Genomic DNA, 23,760 nt, shown 5'->3' on the forward strand with positions numbered 1-23,760 from the left:
TACCCCACTATTGTATATACGAACGCCCTTTTGTACTATCTGTTTTTAAATGGAATGTATTTTAGCTACGAAGCAGGCTATCGAATTGTATCTGTTGGGATGAGAAGGGCGCTCAAATCAAATAGGGTTCTTGTTTTAATGTCCACTGAAAGAGGTGCTACCCAGCAAGTGGGGAGTGATTCCTGTTTCAGTTAAGTGGCGCAACTATCATGCGCCACTACAAATACCGTTGATCGGGGTGGCAGTAGACGGAGTAGTAAACCCAGAGCTTGCAGAAGTAACTCTTGTAGAAGGTCTTAAGCACATCATGGAAAGGTTGGCATTTCAAAAGAACCAAGTCGCGCACCTACTAGTGATGATACTAGAACTAGCGATTCCTAGCCACTACAGTCACTACCGGGAAGCTCCAAGGCTCTGAGCAGTAGTTCGCGAAGATAACACGCAATCCACACGCCAGGTGAATCAACCCGCCCTGCTGGGACGAATCGGCTGCACTGACGAGTCTTTGGAGGCCAAATTTTTTAAATGCCGATCAAATCTCCAAATAAGTAGAGAAGTAAAAAGCAAATGAACCAAAATTTATGAACAAGAACGGATTAACTTGGGCAACCACGGTGCCAACAAGACACATTCAAGTGATGATGAAGGTAAGAGTCGGATGTAGATTAACTCTTATTAAAAGTAATGAACAATAAAAATGCATACAATTACGAATGTAAACAATTTCGGATAACGATAAAAGCTTCAGAGAGGGCTTTAATGGATACAGCAAGCCGCCGAATTTCCTCCAGATCGGAAGTCTTTGTTAGCTGCTGAGAGCAATCAATGATTTTGTTGTGAAGGATGGACTCAACTGATTGCAGGTTAGTACTTATCTCAATAGACCTGTAGTCAATATAAGAATTAGGGTGATCACCCTGCGTTTAAAAAGTTATTTTAAAAGATGCAAAAAAATCGCGTACGTGTTAGTTGAAAGTTCTGATTTCGCTAAATTCACGACAGGTTTTCGGGATGAGGGTGAAGTACCGGGATCATCGTTGGAGGAGGTCTTACTGTGAGTTGATTTTCCGCTTAACTTCACGGTGTCGATTGTATGCTTTGCAACTTTTTGTGACGGTTGAATATCGACTTCAGAGCAACCCACACAATACAGAGCTCCATCTTTGGTCATTAACAATATCGTCTAAGGAAATAAACTAAACCACAATCTGATAATAGTAAGGGAAAATCCTGAAAGGCAATATCAAACACACATCGCAAACTGGACAACAGTCTTCGAGCATTCTCCAACCCTTAAGAAGATATTGGCCCAATAAGGAGGAGATCTTGTCAGATCTTTGACGTCGTTTATCCATTTCAGCTTGTGTTTCTGTACAAAGTTTGTCCATTCTCCGAAAGTGCAAAACGGACAAGGACGAGAGGATAACGGCGAAGATTAGATGAGCCGCTCTGGTCGTGATCGATTAAAACCACAAGGTACTCTTTGAAGGTCTCTACAAACTAATAGTTATCTTTAGTTCCAAACAAAAACTCAGTAGTATTTTTGAGGCTTTAGTTTTAGTATTTGTTGTAGAAACAAAGCACCTTGTTAGTAGTAGTAACTAAACATATTTTAATAATCGCCCTGACCCCTAATTACTCATGGCTATCCATCACAGATGTCGGCAATAATATGTCAAAAGAAGGGTGGCAAATGACCTGTTGTTCTTATTTAGGTGATTTTTTTACCGACTGCAGCCTTTATGAATTTACCAAATATACTGAAAATGTTCAACACTATTATTGAAATATGCTGATTGTTAGCTTGGCTACTTTGTCTTAACCATTGTGCCTCTCCGGGCGGGCTGGCTTTCGGTTCATGTCAGTAGCCCCACTACCTTTTCTATGTGGAGGAAGTCTCGGGGCGTTACAACTGTAACTCACCCAATGTTTTCCGATGTCGTAAAAAGCTAGTGGTATGACAAATAAACAGTACTGGTGCACAGAAGAACTGGTGCTATTTGCGTGGCGTGGAGTTGATGCTGCCCAGAGGGATTAAAATTTTAGACCAATTAATTAACGGTGTAATCAAACGCAAAGGTGAGAAAAACCCCATAGTAATACAGCGTATTACTGAGGCGTTTGCCAAAAAAAATGTGTTATTTTTCGAGTCCATGCAAGTACCTAAAGAGTCTAAGTCTTATTTGTGGAGCGAGACTCATCGGTCTCCGCTTCCCTATTCCTAGCATTCTTAGACAAGGCCGGTTGAATCGCTTTGGATACCTTTATTAAAGGTGACAAGATGGAGAGGGAAAATACAATGTTCAGGAAGGAGGGGAGCTGTAGTCTCTAGGTACGGGGGAGGACAATCCAATCAGAGATTCGAATTTTCTGCTTGCCTCCTCCCTGAAAGGTGCATTAAAACAACGTAAGTATTACATATTGCTCTGTGGCGTCCAGGTCTTCCAGAAGCCGTGAAAACTCATAGAAGTAGGGAAGAAGATATAATATTGACGTATAAACAAGTTAAAGCTTCTAAGGTGGCCCCTAGGCGGGCGAGAAATCAGATACGAAAGGAGGCAAAGAGATCTTTTGGTAAACGAGTCAACAAAAAGTATACGGTGGGAATGGGGCGGATGGCGAAATGCTCTCCACTGGCAAAGTATGCAACCGAGAGAACCCAATTAGAGTTTGTGACAGGCTGTAACGCAGTAAAGTGCAATGCTGAGCCCCCATCTGGGGACAGACCCCTGCTTATCACCCTGAACCCATCGCCAGGTAGGTTTGTTGAACTGGCAGCTACACCGCCCCGCCGTGTCACGAGCACTTGCATCTGCCCTACACCATTACTTATGCTGTGCATTGCTGCAACCACGCGTCCGCCTCCTCGCACTCCAGTTTACACCACTCCCCTCCTACTATCAACATCCTCCTACTTCACTTCAGTAGTACCTCCTACCTTGCCACTTTCCTCGCATTATTCTACACTTACTAAACTATTGCTCTCATAATTTTATTTCACGGAAAAACGTGTCCATTTGGAATAATTTAAAGTACTAGCAGAACTTATTCAATAAGGATAAGAGATGGGATGCAACGGGTAGGAATTCCTCCTTCCACGTAGCCTTCCAGATCTGATGACAACTGCAGTTGTTATCTCCCAGACTTGATCCGGATCCAATATCTCCATACATCTCCTCAACTCTCTTCGCGTCTAAAAAGAAAGGAAAACAATTTCGTCCTCATATATTACTCACATGAAAAATAACATTGGGTTAACTCGTAGACATTTAGGTAGCAAATGTCTTAGTCAAATAGAATTCTTTAAATAAGTTTGTAAAGTGCAGCAACCTTGCAATATCTGGCGGTTTAATTTTGGTTGAAAACCCAAATTAGTAAAAATACTGGTAGAGAATATTGTATTTATTTTCAGTGTGAGCAAACATTGTTTCCCGAAGTGACACAAGCTGCCCTTGAATTCCACATTCCTAAGACGATTTTCAATTGAAACAAAAAACGCAGTTTAACGGATTTTTTTCCGATCTTCTCATTATTAACTCCATTTCATGTCTAAACTTCTAAGGTAATGTTCGTTAGCTTGAAAAATATTACTAGAGGAATGGGAATAATGAAAGTGCGGTGGCAACTCCCTCTCAGCAATTCTAAGATTAGAAATCTGTCCAAAACCAGCTTTAAAACACAGGCATAAGATTTTTTGTTGGCTTACAAGAATGTGACTTTCTTTAGGTCGGTTCACTGGTCTAGACTGTTTAAGCCACTTCTCTAGAGTAACTTTTCCTTAACATCGAGCTGACACAAACCGAGTGGACTGGTTTCAGCAATAGCTTGATTATAAGTCCTCAACAGGTCAAAGAATCGCCACACACATACATGAGGAGCAAGCCTAGTCTTGTGAGAGTGAAGGAGCATGTGATTTTAAAAATATAGAGGTGGAAGGAGTGATTCGTCTGAGGAAAACTAATGATATGTCTATGCTCCAGCTGAACAATGGAATACAAAGACCCTTCTCCTTCCTTATTATTCGATCTATCAGGTTGTTCGACAGCAAACATTCCAAGGTGCCCCATCACGTTGGCATAACGCGTACGAGAGAAGTATAAGACAATGTGACAGTTTTGGTGCTTATTACCATTTGTGACATCCATCTGAAGCAGATGTAAGCGATATGATCTAGCATCACTTAAGACTTTACCAAGGATGGCTATTTACAGGCAAATTTCGACGTACTTAAGCCAATATGCAGTGGTAATATCTTTGTATGACCACGTGTTTGCCTATACGAGTTGTTTCTGCAGTCCTCCGGGCATGACTCTCAACCCTTTCAGGCCTTAACAATAAGTATTTCTCCACAATGGAATGACTTATCACAACCTCGGAGAGGAGTTGAGATCCTACAGGATGTAAAATCTAAATAGGTAGTTGTTTGCTTAACTCAAGGTTTTGTTAAAGGAGCCACTTACGTGCTCTGAAATTTCACCTTCTCGGGTGGGTTGGCCTCCGGCCATGCAAATAGTCCTACGGCCTACTCTACGTCGTATGTATAATCTGCCTGGGAAGTGTGTATTCCTTCATCTTGAAGTAAATCTCAAAACCTTACAACATATTACCTATTTCATTGCATTCACCATTTGAAAGAAGCTATTTAGATCTCCATGATGAGTAGCAAATTTGTTACAAAATAATTCTACTTTTAATACCGTTCGAGTTAATCAGCTTTTTGCAAAAGCAGCATGATATGCGTAAAGATAGTTTTTTTTTTTTGTAACACCTTAAGCATGATAAGCACAAAACATGCGGACAGACCAATCAGTTTGCGAAGAAGAGGCTCCAATTCAGTCGGTTTTTTAAGGCCCAGAGGTTTACTGCCTCCTTCTTCAGCTTCTGCTTCACTGTCAATGAAGGCGATAAAATTGCACATCACTTTTCCCGACAGGGCTGCTGTTTGCCAATCAATTCCAGCATAGGTGCCCATTATATCCACCATTCTGAAGTATTTTAAATGCGAAAATATTTCGGCTTTTTTGTTTTGACCTTGTTCAAGCGGGTTGAATGCGGAATACGGTGAAATTTAGGGAGGGCAATCCATGGCTCTGTCAAAAAAGTCATGATCTAACATTCCTACCCGTTAAGGTAAAATCCTTAATGACAGTAAAAGTGTCCCTATTTTATGAGTCAGGAAGGGATCTCGCAGCATTTATTGGGAATGGCTCTTCTATGGAGATTAAATAAAAAGCACCCTAGATGAACACATGATCTTTGCCATGTGCAAAGGCATTGAAGGTATTTGTCAGGCCTTTGAGTGGGAGAATCGCTTACAAGTATCATCAGAATTCCCCTGCAATACATTCTGCACGATTCAAGAGTGGATAACCTCTAAATCTTTTGATTGGAATCCTCAAGACTACTGCATTTGGGATGTCGCTGGAAGGTCCACCACCAGAAGTGGCCTTTTAGTCATGTCTAAAACCGTTTAGTCTTTCCTTGCATCTTCGCTAGCATGGTTAATCGCGCTTTTGAAGACTCGAAACTTCACACTGGTTGCGCCTTAATATCTACCATCAAGGTCACGATCGGCATTAATAGAGATTGTATAAAAGGTAAGGCAGTTTAGGATCTGTCTCAATACTGATGGTGGTTTTGGAACAGGGGTAGTTCTCTAATAACCAGCAATTTCTTGGTTCCAGCTGTCACGTTATTTACCACTCACTTCTGCAGTCCGTCTCGGCGACGAAACACTGAGAGGAAGGTAGGCTCCAGCATGAGGTTGATAAGAACTCCCAGCGTGCTGTAGACAATTTCATCGCAAGATTTTAGAAGACTCCAAAAATGATCAATCAGACAGGGGTCGTCAAGATTTGAGCTGATGGAGCTCACAATAGATGCTCGAATGTCTGTACTTCGAGTCAAATTGCCGAGGACTCGCACAATGTTTAGGGAAGTTTCTTTTTTGTGAGAAAACTTGTTTAATAATTTGATGCATTCTAGAAAAAAAGAAAAACTCGTAATCTATACTCGGGTTCTGCTGCTCATTTGGGGAGATCATTAACTTGTAGTGGCCAGATAGGTTTATGTTATATTTTTCCCTCCCCTAGGCGTTTTGCCTCCGGAAGCTAAGTAGTCTGGTACTTAGGCAGAACAGGGTGTTCGTTTTAAACGAAAAGATGTGCTTTTTACAACCAAGAAAAGGTGACAACCATCAATTAGAGGAATGAGAGATGGGGCTGCAGCACAGTAGGAACCTTGTCATCACGTCTCCAAACTGCATCTGATCGAGCAGATGGATCCCAACCGCGACTGTTGTTGAACCTTCAGAAAGTACATCATTAATAGTGAACAACTACCTCTAAGGCGCGTCAAATACACGCAAGGCACTCAACTTGAGGGACTCCAAGGTTCTTCTGCCTCAGCTTGATGGATCAGGAAGTCAGCAGACAGTCCCAACTGCATAGCAAATTGTCATGATTCGCGTGGCCTTTACAGTATATTGCATGTTATACGGATGGGTGCGAATTTACGGCAAGCCGGGCTTAATATTTAAGGTTGGGAAATTTTCCTAAACGTGAGACCAGACTCATTTGCCAAGCCATCTTCAAATGCTGTACAAAGAACTACTCGAGAAGTATCCACAGCCGTGGAATCGACTACATGGAAAACAGCCAAATCATTAATGTAGGTTGTGTCAAAAATAAAAAGAAATTTTTTGACCACCCGATTTAACCTATTTTTAAGAAGTACCTTGACCAACGTCGGCTTGAAGAGAGAGTAGTTCTGAGTCTTTCTCCATCGTCATGTAAAAGGTAAGGTTATTCAATCCAGCTAGGCTGTTATTCAAAAGCTCATCATTCGACAATTCAGTGGTCGTTGATATGTCTTAAAAGAAAACAAAAAAGTAACATTAGCTGTGGATTTATTTGAGTCTTTTTATAAGGAGAGTTTAAGCCAATTAGCTCAACGGCCAATTAGAAATCGGCCACAACAATCACTTTGACAATTGGCTTGTCTTGATTGGATCGTTTAGGGTAAACCAATAATAAGCACGTCCGCTTAACAATCGGCACTTTAAAAAGGACCTCGAGTACAGCAAGTCAGTCAGTTAACCTATCAGTCGGTAAGTTGTCACAATGTACATGCAACAAGCAAGAGAGGACAACTTGACAGATTACGTCAAAAACCTCGCAGTTTATGCAAGTGTAAACAGACATCAAAAAGATAATGGATTTTTTCCCAGAATTATGTAGCAATGGATGATTGTGTAAACCATTTCTGGAAGATGGATTCTGATACGCACTCCTTACTCTCTCTCCTAGGTAAAATTCAACGCTTTTTACCGGATTTGTAAAACAGGCACGATGGGATCGCATCCCCCAGGATTTCCTCCAAACTTTATAATGCGATCGCGAAAAAAAGAACGAGAGAAAGTGGACAGACAACATTGAAGAGTTCCACATTGATTGGCCCATAACTACGTGTATAAAGGACGACATGATTTTGACAAGTGTCTACGAGTTGCAAGAAATCCTTTCAGTACACCATACTGACACGTTAAATTAATACAATTGAGACAAATGGTACGTCAAAACAAGCGCCTTTGGAGGGCTTACATTCTGTTCAATTGGCACATAATTTTTTTATAATGTATATCATAGACCTTTTTTACTTTATCTATGAGACGTAATTGCAGAAATGCACTCCTCTTTCGGTAGAAATATACGTTAAAGAAATTCAACTTACTCAACAGCCTGAGTAACATGGAGGTACATTCGGGTGTGTTCGCGGCCAGAAGGCCTCCCTCCGCCCCCACGCAGGCATTGGCAATGACGCGAGTTAGCTTGACTAACACATCATAAGTTGAGGAATTCGGTCTCGCTGGAATTGAAAAAGAAAGTGTCCAATTTAAAGGCAGATTACAGACGGAAATCGTCAGTTAAATGCAATTCACTACTAAATTTGCTTTTTCAGTAGCATGGTCGAAAATTCTTTTCATATTTACAAATGATTGCGTAAAAATCTCTTTACCACAGTAGAATCTCTAAGTTTCTAGGTGTTTCCTAAAGGACATTTTTGTGGGACGTTTCCGTGTACTTTCAACTCCTCAGGTTATAAAAAGTAAGCATTTACTGACGTCAAACAGCCTAACTGCTGCTTACTTTTCAACAAGCTTGTTCTTAGAGGATAATCAAGGGCAACGGCGAAAGATTAAACAAACCGTTTAAAAGCGTTTCAGCATATTTTTGACACAACATGCACATTTTTGCAATGCTTTCTTTGGAGGAAAATATAGTCCTTCTAGCGGTTTCGCAGCGTGCTGCTACGTTGCCCAGTGCATAGGCGAGACGTAGTACAACGTCCTAAATAAGAAATGTACAAACACTTGTACTGAAGTCAATTCTATAGATTGACCTGTAAATCACATCGTACGATTTGGTCCTTGTGCAGGAGAATCAGCCTAACGAAGTCTCGGCAGTATAATGAGGAATTCTCTCCTCCAACGAGTTGACAAATAAAACTATGTTCGGTCGCATGTGCAATGGTTCGTGCCCAGTTCAGGAGAATCCGGCGGAAGTCTGCAGAATTTGACACGGTAGAAGGTGAAACCGAAGATTGGTGTGAAAGGGATTTCAGGACGACTTGAAGAACGCCAGTCTCAACAATGCACAATTTCAAGTTACTGACATTTTCAGCAGACGAAGCAACGCAAAATATTTCCGTTATCTGGAGAAGTAGCATTTACAGCATGGAAATGAGCGACACAAGACAGGAACATTAGTTAAAAAAAAGCTCTCTGAAGGTTTTAATGACGCACGCAAAACCTTTAAAAGTTGGGGCTATTTTGGCGCCAGAGTGATTGACGAACTTATGTACGATGTGATATAACAAATGAGTTGCACAGGAGACGAAAGTAATGGAAGTTAATCTGTTCAAACACCCTTATGAACGACCGCATCGTAATGAAGAGGCTTCAAAAAATACCCCCTGGAAGGACTTACTTGTTTACTCTGCTACTTAATTTTAACACAACGCGTAATTAGAGTCATGCAAGTCGGAGAATGTTCTTACAATTTTTTTCGAAGTAGAAGGCTTTTTTGAAGCAGTTCTTTAAGACACAGTACAAATATTCCAAAAAAGTTTTCTGCAACAAAGTGAATTTCAAGGTCGTTTACAGGTCACCTAAGAGATATTTTAGAATAAATAACTCCCTAAACTACTACTGAGGAAATTACAATGACATAATCCGTTGTTCAAATAGCCGGATCATTAAATAAAGTGATCATGCATGCCCTACTTAACAACCCGTCGGTGGATGCATGATTTGAAATAGTCACCTGCAGAAGCACATGATGAACCGTCTCCTTTAATGAGTCGCCTCTGTCCCCATCAAAACTTGGGTTCAAAGTACGGGAGTATAAATCCAGCGCTTGGTGGATGCCGCTTAAGGTGTGCAACAGCTCTGGAGTGCAAAATGCCTCTCTGGTGATTGCAGATGCAGTGAGAAATTTCACTGCTCCACAAGTGTACAAAAGACTTTCCAACGTCGTAACCATTCCAGCCGTAGTAAGGTTCTCCAGAGACGATTCAGAGTCGAGGCCAAATCCATTCAGGAGGCAGACAATAAGACCTCCATTAAAAATTTCGAATCAAAAGGATAACATCATAATTAAAAGTTATGTAATTCCATCACCAAAACGCTTTAAACTTGCCTGCTTAAGAATATTTGTAAAAATCATATCAATCAAAACTTCTACACTTTGTTATAAAATAAACGTCAAATTAGTCATAAATCAACTATTTTTTACTTAAGATGATTTATTGGAGTACTGCTGAAAACAGTAAAGAGAAAGGTGCCTATTATCTCCACCTTACCAACAAAATTTCTATCTTGTAAGAAGATTTCATCATTTTTCGCATCCTTTGCAACCCGATAAATAATTTTGCAAATTTTCACTAATTTTGCATCTTTTGGACCTAACTTTGAAGAAATCGAAAAAAAATTAGGTCTTTGGAGGCAGGAATCGAACAAATAATAAATCAAACCGAAATTTTGAAGTTAGCCCTATTGAACATCATTACCAAAATGCCTAGATTGACCACTTTGAAGTGCACTTCCGCATTCTGGAAAGCCGCTACCCGTAGCAGCGTTTGAATGACTTTGTCTTTCACCTTGGTGGTGGGATGCATAAAGGCGCTATTTGTTAGCAGCCCATGTAGCTCATCCAGCATCTTGAATAGTTTTTTCACAATAACAGGGGCATTATTTCCTCCTTGATTGGCGTTTGACTTATCAATTGACTTTAATTCGGAGGTGGCATAATTGAGACCATCAAGGAGTTCATTGAGTGCTTGTTCAGTACATCTTGAAGGTAGGTGAGCAATTGGCTGAACAGCTTTCTAAAAAAAAAAACAGAGAAACCTTCCGCCTCAATTCACCAAGATATCTTTTTTATGAAACATATTCATTCCTATTTTTAAACAAAAGATTTCCTCTTATAGATAAAATCGGGGAAATACTTTTTTTCGTACCGCTGTGGTAAGGCTTCCGCATGATATCCCCTCAACTTTCATTGCCTTCTCGCCAATAATCGGTGATAAAACTCGAGATCGACATCGACTGGACAAAGTAGTCCTAAATAAAAAGAAAACATGTTTTCTTTTTATTATTTCATAAGTCATTAACCTTTTCCAAAAGAAGGAAAATGAACATGCTTACCGTGACGAGCGTGGTTGTGCCTCCAAAGCTGATTGCTCTAAAAGTCAATTAGAAAAATCTTTTTTTAAGTTAAAAAGAACTAATAAGTAGACTATTAATCAAAGAAACTTCTGATCCAATCAATGGAGTGAAAAATCGTACCTTTAAACAAATCATCAGAGTAACCTCTTGTAGCTGTACCTTCACTGCCTACCTAAATAAAAATCAGCAGTGCATAACAAAGAGACGTTTAATGCCTCGGTATTTATTTTTGACTTTTTTCCAATAAAACATGCTACTTAAGTAGACAAAAGAGAGCAACGTTTGTTTTAAATGTCTCGCAGCGTGTATGTCTGTCTTTATAAGAGATAACACTGAGTTTCCTTCACGGATTAGACGGTGGGACCACTTGTTTGAGAGCGGTCTAGCTAAATGGAATGGCATGTAGGGGCTTCATCTTCTACTTTTTAACCTGAAACCATCACGAAATCCACAGGACCACACTTTCTCACGAGACAGTGGAGTCCCTGTGACAACACTTTGGTGATCTATTGTCACATTTTGGTATGCGGTAAAGAAGCTGATAATGCATGGGACCGATGATTTGTTGAAGTCTGGTGGAAAAGAAAAACCACAGGTGCAAGCGTTTCTAGCTGAAGGTGTTAACCAGCAATTAGTTTAATCGCCCATTTGCACCTGTAGTCCTCAGTCAAACAAATTTGTAGACCTTCGTGAAGAGCAGCATCCAACTGTCACTCATGATGCAGTTTCCGAGATGTACCAACGCCTAACCCAATCTTCGGTCCGTGTTGTGTACCGGTCCAGACAATCTGACCAAAGAAAATATAGCCTGTCCAAATCTGACTCACGTCGCAATAACCAACGTTTTGGAGTCAGAAAAAGGGAAACCCCTTCTCTCCTCCACTGTCACTGGAGAACTTTACACTTTGTCCAATGCTGCCGTTACAGAAAATATAGATATCAACGGTGCAACAGTGTCGAATAAGTGTGAATTCATTGCGTTGTAGCTAGTAATTCCGCCTTGTTCGCACGGCCTTTCAGCTTTGACGGAAACCTCCAAGTTCCTCTATAACCGAGTTATGAGCCACCCCTTTCGACATTTTTGATTTGGAAGGGTTCTAAGACGACCCGGAAAGGTACACTGTTAGTACCGGTAAGCAAACTAGACCCTAAGGAACATCTTAATTTGTTCGAGTTATCATCACGGAAGGAAGGCGTCTGACGCGGATGGGTAAAGTTGCAGAAGTATTAGGGGAGGAAGGTAATTTGCACCTGAAGTGGCTTAAAAAGGCTTATTTTGGGACAAAAAGTGGCAAAGGGGGGAAATTATAAAGTACAAGCTCCCTAACTGCTTTACAGCGTGCTCTTAGATGGACAATGACTGGTATATAAAATGCACTTGATGTGGGGTACTGTCAGATAGACTGTGAGTCGCCGTCCTCCAGTCCTGCTCGTAAAGTGATGTATTACTGACTAAGAGAACGGGGATTTACTTATTATCTCTTTCTAACACGCTAAGAGGTGGGATATTTGATTAAAATCTACATCAAACGAAGCAGACTGCTCACTATCTCGGTCTCTATCTCCGTCTTGACAGTATGGCCTTCAGGTGGTATTTAAAATAAGGGAATTCTGTAATATCAATATAACATCAAATAAAACACAGGACAGTTAAAAATCTGTTTCATTTTTTCAAAAGAACAATGTATTTAAAAAGGCATTAGCAGTGGCCGATACGGCTCATGCGGAAACGATGGAGATAGGGGAGGGTGAATGACAGGTGAACCTGTCTAATCATGCGACCGGCGAATCAAGGGCAGTCAAAAGCAAAGTGTGGCGAAGATGGATTGTGTAGGGGCACAAATTTACCATTGCTAGTGTATTAACGTTGGCTGTGGGGCAATTTCATCGTCCATGGTTGCGTGACCTGCATATATGCTCAGCACCAAGGTAAAGTAGTAAGGAAGTACGAAGTTGAGACGCGAAATGTGGATGCAACTATTCTGTTCGGTCCTAACAACTCTTGTGCATTCGTTGCCTATTGATGAGGAGGTATTCAAGCAGATGACAAAACGTTATTCTTAGCCTATGCCTCCACAAGCACCATCATTACAACCAAACACGCGTTTTTCATAGTTTCCCAAACACACTCCTAACTTGTTCCGAAAGGACTGCGTTTCGACCAGACAAGATCGCCTTAACTGGTAAATATTAGAGGGAGCTAAAAGTGCCGATTATCCTCAACTGCATCCGCGGCACTGACTACTAAGTGTATCCGTCGCTCAGATGAACATGATCAAGGGAAAATGGAGGCGGTGGAGCCTCCCACTTCCATCACGGAATGCATAACTTTTTGCCGGTAAGTGATAGGAGGTATGAGGTATTGCATTTATTCTACCACAAATAAGATTTTCTTTAGGTTAATTCACTACTACGTCTAATTGTTCCTCAAAAAAGAGTTCTTGTGCACACCTTAAAGAGCTCTCAGCCATTTTGTTCTTAGTAGGAAGGCCATAAATAGTGAGTTTGTTCATCTGAAGCGCCTCAGTCGTCAAGAACTGGAGTAGTAGTGTGTGGTAACTAAGAGGTGTACTGTCTGAAATACAAGACACTTTGCCCATTACAGGTTAATCAGGCAGTTTGTCAGCAAATAAAAGTTTACATTTGAAGCACACTGTCACGAATCAGGGGATTTGCCAAACCTCTACCACTTTTACAGCTAACATTGCGTGAAAACAACTAGTCTCCTCGCCCATCTTGCATCGTACCAACTTTTTCTAAAAGATTAATCTAGAAAATTTTATTGCGTTATAGTGACACACATATTTCGAATATCAAGACAGGTAATATTTGCCTAAGTGGGATGTCTGTTCAACTGGATTTCACGAAAAAGGAGGCCAACTATGAGCCTAAAAAATTAACTAAATTCTCACATTTACTGATTTTCAAAAAAGTAAATAATTTTGTCCAATTAGCAAACATCACAAAGAGACGTCAAATACGTGATCGAAGAACACACTTGCGTAAATTCACCGTCGCTGGAGACGATAGTGGAAGTAGTGGGTGGACGTGAGTTTGGATCTTTGAGGTAAGTAAAGAGATGACGTGCCTTCGGTCTCGGTGTGAATGGACGTCGTGTACCGCTAGTCTGCAGCCAATCGCGACATTCGCGAACGATCGCTGAAGGTGTGATCTGTTTTGACGGCGGTAAATAAAAAGGACGCGGAGAGGACTGAGATCCAGCTCTGTGACTACTAGGTACTTCCATCTTACAACAAACGCTTTGCTGTCATATAAAATATAAATATCATTAAAAGCAAGTGCAGTACATATTTGTGGGCCTATTCAAACTGTAATTCATAAAATTGGGCGCAAAAAAACCGCAACAGTGTCGAATAACTTAGGAATAGAGGGTAGTGTAAAAATAAACTTCAGCTAATGGTAAAAGTCCAAATGCGTACAAAAATTGCAAAAATATTGTCCTTCTTAGACAAGGCTCAAGCTAGAAATTGGAATGAAAAAATATATCATGGCAATGTTAAAAACAGGTCAAGGGTATGGAACTAAGCCCTTGCTTATTCCATCAAATCTTAAGCGTAAATGTGTAAATAAACAGTAGAATACTTAAAAACCAAATGACAAACTTAACATAAAAACGAAGCAACTGCAGTAGATACTAGATTTAGTCAAACGCTGCATTTTAAAATGCCGCTCAAAAAATAAATTAAACACCTGTGACAGCCTTCCCATTTTTCTATAAAATGTTATAATAAAATCATTATTTATTTTTTATTCTAGCATATATATGTTTAAGTTGTTGATAATAGTGATTGTAATACTGTTTTTATAAATCTCAAGGTCGTAACAGCAGTGCAGTTAAACCTGATGTTACTACAACATCGAATCTGCATTTGAGACACTAAGGACAGTATGTATATGGTTTGTACTAGCTTTAAAGCATTCTACTTTAAAAACCTCGCAATAATTTTGCAAAGGCTCGTGCAATCTTTCCTAACATTCCATATGGTACTGCGAGGCAGTGATAGTCTTTCAGGGTTTATAAAAGTGCCAATTAGAGCTTTTAGCGGTAAAAAGACTTTATTAATACTTGTGAGTTTAGGTTTTGCAGTGGATTTATCTTCTAAACCTATTATTATCTCTTTAACGCGTCCTATTTTATACTTTGGTTAAGAGATGGCTATCACTTTTACAAAGAAGGTCGGAAAGTTGTGCTGTTTAAATGCCCTCATTCAGTCCTTCCTCAGCTCTCAGTATGATTCCACCCAAAAAGCCCCAGAATTCATTCTTAAAATGATGCAAAAGGAATTAAACTACAATAAAGGGTATTGGCTTATTTTTTGCTTATAATCTTGCCCTTTTTGTTAGTTAGAATAATTTCAATTTCTAATTTGCATACCAAAATTAAAAAGCCAAACATTAATAAAATTTTGGATAACTTAAACTTTTTTTTAAAGGTTGGAAGACTTTGAATGGGTCTACCTAAAACTCTGCGGAAACAATGCACTTGAGAAAGCCTGTCGTTTACGGGACCATGATATCACTTCCCTTTGCGCGTCATTGCTTAATGTGCCTATTATAAACAGTCTAGACTTGCGCTTCAACCAAATTACAGACGATGGTGCTATTGCGCTGGCCAATTATCTCAAAGTAAGATTAGGCTTTTGATTTCTAAATTTGTTTCTCCCTTGCCACAAACACATAAAACCTGGGTCTGAATTACTACTAGTTGACACAAAGAACAATGCCTGCAAGTTAGTAGCATTTAAAAAAAATTATATTTTATTCTGAATATTTCAAGGTGGAAATTCTAAAACCAAGATTTACAGCTAACTAAAGTAAAATTGCCTGGCCTTTTAACTACCTACTGATTCATTATTAATATTTTTTGGTTTTACTTGATTTTTTTGACAATTTTTTCCCATTGAAGAAAGACAGATGCCTGAAGGAACTCAATTTAACTGGAAATAATATCATGGAACGAGGAGCTCAAGAGATTGGTGAAGGTTTGAAGGTACTTTCTCATAATTTTACAATTACTAAGTACCGGGCCAAATTAATAGGAATAAACGCGTAACCCACAAACTAAACGGTTTGTAAATAATTCAAAATAAAAAGCCACTTTACATTGCTACTTAGCTGTGAATTTAAAATAATGCCTACATGCATCAAACTAGCAGACATCAGCCTGGCACTGGTGTGTTGCAGATGAATCGAACATTGGAACGCTTAAAATTGACTGGGAATCCAATTGGTCGCGCAGGCGGAATTGCCTTAGCTCGGGGCCTTCTACGGAACACCACAATTACACAGCTAGATGTTGGTGAATGCGATTTGGTAAGCCTCATTTGCATTCATTTCTGTCCCTTTTAAGCGGGTGGTATTTGCCTATTATTTATGCAATAATTTCATCCGTTACTAATTTCTGCGAAAAGCTATCTGTTTTTTTATTATAAAGGAGATCTCTAGTGCAATAGCCTTTTCAACAGTGCTTCGAACAAACAATACCATTGACTACTTCAGTATGGATCGCCTTATCCTCTTCACCCGTCAGGAAGAGCAGACGGTCCAAATATGTGAAATGTTACGTGTAAGTTGCACAAGGTACTATCTTTTAGGTTATTGCTTTTTCATGCTATTTTACCACTTAAAATGAATTGACAGGTGCAAATGCTTGGAAATGCTCGTTTTTGTAATGCAAAAATTACGGCAAAATTGTCTTAGTGTAGTACTTTTCCCCTTTATCTTACAGGTAATAAAGACGGATTTGAGGGGTTTGAAACCTTTAAATTTCCACTTATTGCAACAGTTTTCACCTCATTTAATGTGCAATGACTGTTTTCCCATTAAACATGCTTCATCGGTTGCACTACTGAATACTTGCACGAGTAGTATAATTGAGGAACTTTCTGTGCTTATCTCACAAAACAAATTGGTTTTCTTCTACTTTGTATTGAATAAAAATGTCAAATATTTAGCCATTCCACAAAACCGATTTACTTGCTTGCAACATTTACAATTCGACTCTGTAGGCAACCGCATAATCAGGTGGCGGTAGGAATAAATTGCCCGTTATTTTCACGAAAGTATTGGTTCTTAAACTTGACATCTGTGCTCACACAAATTACTCTCCTGGCAATTTTTCACCCATTTTGGAGGAAAAGACATGAAGAAAATTGGCGATTTCTTTATTTTGCATAGATGAATACCAATTTGAAGGAGTTACACCTATCCAGATGCAATATGCGCGATTATGGCGCTGAACGCGTGGTCGAAGCCCTTGAGGCGAACAAGACCCTCCAAGTCCTGGACCTGAGTGCGTAAGTCACCCAAGACGCAAGATTATGATCGTGAAATTTTTTATGTTCTGTCTCTTGTAAGCTGTGCGTTCCAATTCAAGCTTCTAGATGGTGCGTATATTTGCTGTGACGTTCCAAAATAATTCACAGATTTGTGAATTGCTTTATTTAAGAATACTAATAAGCAACAAAGGCCAAAAGTGGCTCAACACCATATACGTTTGGAATGTGTTGTTTAAATCTACTTTCATGTCTCCAAGTTGTTACATCAGCACATCACTATGACAGCAAAAAAACTAGCGAGGGTAGAAGTAAAGGCTTCCTGCTGGTGTATTTTGTAAATAACTATAAGATTAAATACTTACGGAGGAATTCTAATTTCTATTTCAATTACACTGCGTTCATCGACGATTTTTTTTCAAAATACTCGCCTGGAATAAAGAAGGGATTTCGTGACGTAACAAGTAGTAGTATGCCCTTGATTTGCCAACTGAAATAATCGCCTTCACGGTCTCTGAACTGTTTTAATACGGAACTTGTATCTTTTCTAGCAAATTGAACTTTAAAAGCTAGCAATCTTTTGAGTGTCAAAAGCATGACTACCAGGTCCACACACCGATGAAGGTGAAGATGAAGCAGTACCACTCTTTCTTTCATCCTAAATGGTAAATCTTCTCAAAAGTGACAAGAAGTTTTTTTTACGGCCGCATGAGAAGGAGATGGTAACGGTGTTGGAGACGTATCTTGAGAAGTACTTTTGCACACCTACAAGCCGTATTGTATCGAGTAGGTAGACCTTTGGCATAATTGTTCGGTCTTCAGCCGCAGTCCACCGCTACGAATCAGCATAGTTTTAAGAAGTGCATCCCCTGGAAGTGGGGTTCATTTGCGTCTGACCAGTGGTGCTGTCAGTCAGTTAGCGTCTGCGTCCACGTCTGTGGTTAAGTTTGGGTAGGTCGTGAGCTCCCATCCCATGTAACCAGAGGAAAAAACCCAGTCTTCAATTTGGCAACGGTAATGGGTGAGTTGGAGATGATGTGTGTAGGCATCTGAATGTTGGCTAAATGCTAAGTGAGCAGAGTGGTCTCATTTTTTCATATTTTGCTTGGCCTTATAGCGGCTTATTGCACAGCTAAAACCTCCGTGTTTAATATTGTTCAGTCAGAAGAAGTAAATGTGAACACAAAATTCAAGAGATTTTAAGCGTTTAGGGATTATACACAAAAGAAAACTCTTCCAAAGAACCGATTTAAGCGCGTTTTTAGAAAATGGAAACATCTCCAGCAACATGTAACGATGTAAATCCCATTTCTTCCTTAAAGTCATGCACGGCGCGTTGTCTCAACGGGCTTGGAAAAAAAACGAAAGATAACAGAGTAACTGCCTTCCACAGTCACTGCTATTTGTTAGTGAATGTGAGTAAGTGAGTAAAATCCATCTGCTCAGGTCTCATTACTTTCCGTCAGCGCAAATGCATGCTGCCAACCACTGATGCATTTCATTAGTCTCCCCCAGACACCTCATCAAGGTACTAGGAAAACGAAACAAAAATCCTAAACCTCGTTGATTGATCTTGACTTCACTTTTAAATTTTATATCTCTGGAACTGAATTATCATAGGAATTTTTTCTAAATCTTTTAAACTTAGGGTTGTGGCCTACCATTAAGGCACCTTAGCCAGTCCTTCGATAGGGATGACTGGATCTTACTACGGAGGTTTTCTCTTAAAGTCATAAGGATAGGCTTCAGGGCTGTTGATAATTAGTTCCGGAAGCTATCGTGAGCCCGAATAGACGACTGGTCTTTTTATCTTAAAGTCACCTGTTATTTTACTCAAGTGTCAGTAAAAGTGGTTCTATTGTTTGCAGTGTGAACAAGATTGGGGGTTGATCCACCTTATTAGCGTCTGAGTTGTCCTTGGAGAAGAAGAGAGTAGGCAAGAATTCATTCTCACCATCGTAAATTGCATGAACAGGATATTTGCCAGATTATATGGACTTTTGATTTGCACTTCATTTAGCCAGTTACCTCTGTGAGCTATTGATTCCAAAAGTTAAGCTTTTAATACAGAAATAGAATTTCTCGCGATGGAGGAATTGCACTTGCTCGGGCCCTTGGTAATCGCTGTTCACTAACAATTCTCGACCTTTCCTACAACCGGGTCCAATGCGAGGGCGCTATCGCCATTGCAAAAGCTCTGAAAAAGGACAACAATCGTCTTGCTGTGTAAGTGCATCCATCTAGCTAATGGGATTATCAAGGGGAAACAAAAGCATTTATCGTAACATTTAATCAATTCTAAATGGACGTAATTTATGGTGAAAATAATGGCAAGCAACTCCCAAAGTGTGTGCCTTTATGTGTTAAATTGCGGGGAAAATGTGCTTATTTGTGTAAAGAGCAGCTGAAATTTTATGCGTGTTTCATTTAGTCTCTACTTAACTTTCAATGAAATTCGGGAAAAGGGTCTCTGTGCCCTAGCCGACGCACTGCTCTACAATGACAGTCTTCACTACATTTACCTATGGGGCAATGAAATCAATGAAAAAGTAGCTACTGTAAGAAATTTTCGTTTATTTTATTGAATAATGTCGCCATTTATACCCTCAGTTTAATTTGCACATTTTTGCCATTAGAGGTTATTGCCTACTGTACTTATGCATCATCAGTAGGCATTAATTTATACTCTTAGGTGTGGGCTCACCTGCAAACCATTGGGAGAATACGGCAAGAATCGACCGACTTGAAGCCTTATAAAGTGGACGGAGTTGTGCGAATGGCGCTGTTTAGAAAGAATGGCAAATGTCGTAACTACCGGTACGACATCCCTTCGTGGCATGGACAAGTTCCAGAAGGCCGCTCTATTGCTTTGTTCTAAGGGTATAAAAATAAAAAAAATTTAAAAATTTTATTGCACATTTTTTTTACCAAGGCAACAGAAGGTTATTATAACCAGCTTGTTGACTTGCAGCTATGATAATTCCGTTGTCTTTCTTTACTGCCTCCGGTCGCAGACCCCTGCATCAGGGAGACTGGTTGTGAAAAGATATCTCATATGGTGGTCAGTGTTTGTAGCCGCCATCAAGTTACTGAAGGTAGTTGGGTGGTCGACTGCCAGTCACCTAAAAGGTGTGTTCAAGCAAACGTGCATTACCCACCCTATCAGTTGCAGACGAATCTATAACACTTGAGGCTATTATCAAGGTGGTTTACCGTCACAAGCATTAAAAGGTGTTTTCCGACACCCAACTGTTCGTTTATCGATATGCTAAGAATAACTGAAAGAGCTTTTACACAGGCTTAGCGATTCGCTATTTGTATACTCCACATTTGTTGAAAATACACACTAAACATTTGCAGAATACAATCAAAGTGCCAAGCACGATTATCTTGACGCTCAAAGAAAACAGTGTCAAATCCCGGTAAGATTGCATGTTATTAAAGAGCGGAACGGGTAAACTAGATATCATTACAATTATACATTTTCGCATAATGGCATTAGTTGCTCCAAGGCTCAAAGTCAAAAGTCCAGGTAATTAGGGCATATCTAACGCAAAAAACCCTTTTAATAATAAAAGTTGTAAATTACTTTGGAGCTTTGGAGAATTTTACTTAAAAACCCATTTCGATTCTGAATGTAAATGTTGCTTATGAAGCAATTCATTTTGGGGCACAACAGTTAATAAAATCCCCAAAAATTTTGTTAAAAATTTTTTTAATGATTACTTTGTGAATACTTTAGCTAAAGCCTATAAGTAATTTAAGTAGAACAACTGTCTCAGTGATGTTTAAACAGTGTGATTAAATCTCTTTTTGAAGCAAATTGATCTGCAAGGTAATGGCGATTCAGTGTTTTGATTGGTCGGATTGGCTAGGCCATTCTCGCTTGGGCTGAACATTTTCAAAATTGGTCTCGAATATGACATGAACGTTAGGCGGATGAGAATATGAAGGGATGCATTTATTTTTTCCTGTATATACTCTATTTCTTGCACTACCTATGTGCATTTGGGCCACCGGCAGTGCTACCAACCCTAGGAAATGTAAGTTATTTAAAACTTTAATTGTACATCAACGTTCCTTCTGTTTGTCATAATTTCTAACACTGATGTATGCAACAGGAAGTCCAAATCTGGATAGCGTTATTCTGACTTTGTAATCATAGCTAAATATACAACTAGTATAGTGTGTTTTACTATTATTTGTACAGTCGATTTTCAGTTTCACTTGAATGTCTTTCGTGGAGGCCAGCAGTATTATTTCCCATAAGCAAACCTTACTCGCTACTTGCTCTGATTTCATTATGTTGCATGCCACAATCTTTTGATGCTCACCCCTCAGTCATATTAACTAGTTAGTGTGATTTCAAAAGAAATTCGGTTATTAATATGTCCACTTTAAATAGAACTTTTAGCTCCCTCTAAGATAGTACTTTTACGCTGTAGTCATTTTATCGAGAGATTGCACGTCGATGCCAACATCGATCGTTGGACTAGAAGAGTCGCAGACAAAAACTCTTCGAATAGATGATCTCGAGAGTGGCGCCATCATTTACTCGCATGATTTTGAATCTGACGCGTTGCCCAATGCCTCATCTACAATTCTGGGACAGAATTATTACGCTCAGTATCCTCTTGCTTTCTCCTGCGAAGTTGTTATTCATGCGCCTCTCGATAATGGACGGATCATGCTCACTATCGAATCCTTTTTTATACCCTCCAGTGATCAAACCTGTAAGGACGACTTCCTCTACGTTTTTGACTCAAATACAGCCAGATCTAAGGCCATGGTAGGAATTCGAACTGATATAATAGCATTCACCACCTAACTTTTCCACCTTTTTGCAACATTTTATCGTCAAATCTTACTCCACCTGTAATTAGGTATGCTTGTCGTTGCAGCGTCTACTAAGTCAAGTTTTTCTTAAATTCTCGTTTACTAATTATTCCAAAATTGCCACTTTTACCTTCTGGTTGGAGGTCACAGATGTGCGCGAGTTGAGGCATACTACTTTACTGTGTTGTATGCGTTCGCTAGATTTTAAGTAGGGGCTCTTATTCCAAACTTCGGCCACATAATCTGATTCTGAGGTCTATCATGTTTTACCGACTGGAAAAGTGTTCAAAGTTTTCGGTGTCGCAGAGTTCAGAAACGTACACACCAAATGGCGTTTCGTGCACCTTGCCTCCGCAGCGTTTTGACCATGGAAAAGGGATTGGTCGGTCGTATTTACTGATCATTGCTTTTTTATTTTTTTTTTATAGCCTGAAGCTGGTGGCGAACAGGGTCTCTGCTTATCTCATTACCCCAAAATTCCGGTTTTCTCGTCCAAATCCTACATCTGTATTGCATTTCAGTGCGTCTTTCTTTCCATCACTTTTCGCATGACTTTTGCAAAATTCTGGGCCTGAAATAAGTTGCTTTAGTTGCTACCCTAGTTCCCATTCTCTGGAGCAAAAAAGAACTATTACGTCCATCTATATGGGCTCGTTGCGTCGGACTAAATCGCTTGCCTGAATATCATAAAGGAATAGTAAATATTGCATCTCTCTATTAAATCTATGCATTTCTTTTCAACCTTGAATATCTTTGTGGATAACTTCTAGGCCAAGTTACAAGAAGATCTTATCATCCGACTTGTCCCAATTTGAGCAGCATGATGTATTGTCGATGTTTGCCACACGACATTACTAGGCATGCCTGGCTCAAGTGATATTTTTTGATAGCTTTTAAGGAATGCGATTTTTAGATAATTCCATGCAACATGTCATCAAAATCGCACAAAGTTTGGTTTGGCCGGAATTAAATCCCCGATATTGCGTTTGTTCACTAGATGAATCTCCGTTTTATTCTAGTTTTTGTCAATGCAAAGCCATTTTAATGACTGTCGCAAGGGAAAAATTCGAGGTACTTTAGTTTGAGGACATCAATGTAGCATACCTACTAATTAATTTTTGGTTTCCTTTGGCCTGCGAACTGTTCACTTTATCCCACAAAAGTAGCCAATCTAGAAATCGTCGGGTTAGCAACTTACCAATCAAATCAAAGTGGAGTTTTCAGCATTATGTACCCCAACATAATATAATTTTTTGGTTAGTCGCAAGAAATGCTTAGATCCTATTCTCTAAGTTTGAGAGGAATTTTTGGTTAAAAGATGAATTAATAAGATTGTGACTGATTTAAAGGGTGCCTTTCCTGGAGTAGCTAAGTTCATTTGCGTTGTATCGGATTTCAGAAACAGTTGAATCCAATAGTGGGTTCTGTGTATGCGTAATGGTGTCCCCTACATCATGCTTGAATTAACTACACTGCGGTTTTCTGAGATTTAAAATGGCCAGCCCGGGCTGCATTCGGGTCTAGAATGAACCTTACTACACAAAAAGTAAACACCCAGGGATAGTGTTATGTAGGTATTTAATCAGTTCCTAATAAACTTCTCAGTAAGGTAAAACAAATTGAGGGTCACAACATTCTGATTTTCTTTGCCTTCTTCCCTTTAGTACATCGAATTCTCCCAGATTCCAGTTTCCAAACAGCGAAGCAATGACACCCGGTTTCAAGATCGTCGTGACAGCATTTCAAGAGAGTACGTCTAGAGTGATGCATCTTTTCTTTTTTTTGTCTTTTGATTTAATCTCGCCTTATCACTCCATTTGGTGGTTCATTCATAGGTGAGATACCATATTTTCTTTGTGCCATATTACCAATTCTTCTGGGGTTTTTTTTTTTTTTTTTTTT

At 39.6% G+C, this 23,760-nt stretch overlaps 2 protein-coding genes across 2 annotated transcripts in view; one reads left to right on the forward strand and one right to left on the reverse strand. All coding sequences in view use genetic code 11, as the record gives it.

Moving 5' to 3' along the window:
* Positions 1-2,303: 2,303 nt before the first annotated feature.
* EGR_03688 (Armadillo repeat-containing protein 2) lies at positions 2,304-13,973 on the reverse strand (the record flags this gene model as incomplete). The annotated part of the gene is made up of 11 exons (XM_024492937.1): positions 2,304-2,385; positions 3,046-3,193; positions 4,804-4,985; positions 5,708-5,981; positions 6,736-6,870; positions 7,732-7,866; positions 8,207-8,348; positions 10,069-10,386; positions 10,519-10,621; positions 10,706-10,742; positions 13,739-13,973. 11 exons carry the CDS (start codon positions 13,971-13,973, stop codon positions 2,304-2,306), a joined length of 1,791 nt encoding a protein of 596 aa, XP_024352594.1.
* Positions 13,974-14,899: 926 nt separating this feature from the next.
* The window catches only part of EGR_03689 (Beta-hexosaminidase subunit alpha), a gene marked incomplete at both ends in the record, with an annotated part of 34,695 nt that continues 25,834 nt past the window's right edge, over positions 14,900-23,760 (forward strand). The window contains 12 exons of the mRNA XM_024492938.1: positions 14,900-15,048; positions 15,181-15,373; positions 15,654-15,737; positions 15,932-16,060; positions 16,182-16,313; positions 16,925-17,043; positions 19,093-19,248; positions 19,454-19,580; positions 19,715-19,839; positions 19,955-20,151; positions 21,468-21,811; positions 23,523-23,608. Of these exons, the coding sequence (XP_024352595.1) occupies positions 14,900-15,048; positions 15,181-15,373; positions 15,654-15,737; positions 15,932-16,060; positions 16,182-16,313; positions 16,925-17,043; positions 19,093-19,248; positions 19,454-19,580; positions 19,715-19,839; positions 19,955-20,151; positions 21,468-21,811; positions 23,523-23,608 (1,841 nt within the window). The remainder of the gene's footprint in view (positions 15,049-15,180; positions 15,374-15,653; positions 15,738-15,931; positions 16,061-16,181; positions 16,314-16,924; positions 17,044-19,092; positions 19,249-19,453; positions 19,581-19,714; positions 19,840-19,954; positions 20,152-21,467; positions 21,812-23,522; positions 23,609-23,760) is intronic.

The sequence above is a fragment of the Echinococcus granulosus genome (genome assembly GCF_000524195.1).
Source record: "Echinococcus granulosus chromosome Unknown EG_S00020, whole genome shotgun sequence".
NCBI lineage: Eukaryota > Metazoa > Platyhelminthes > Cestoda > Cyclophyllidea > Taeniidae > Echinococcus > Echinococcus granulosus.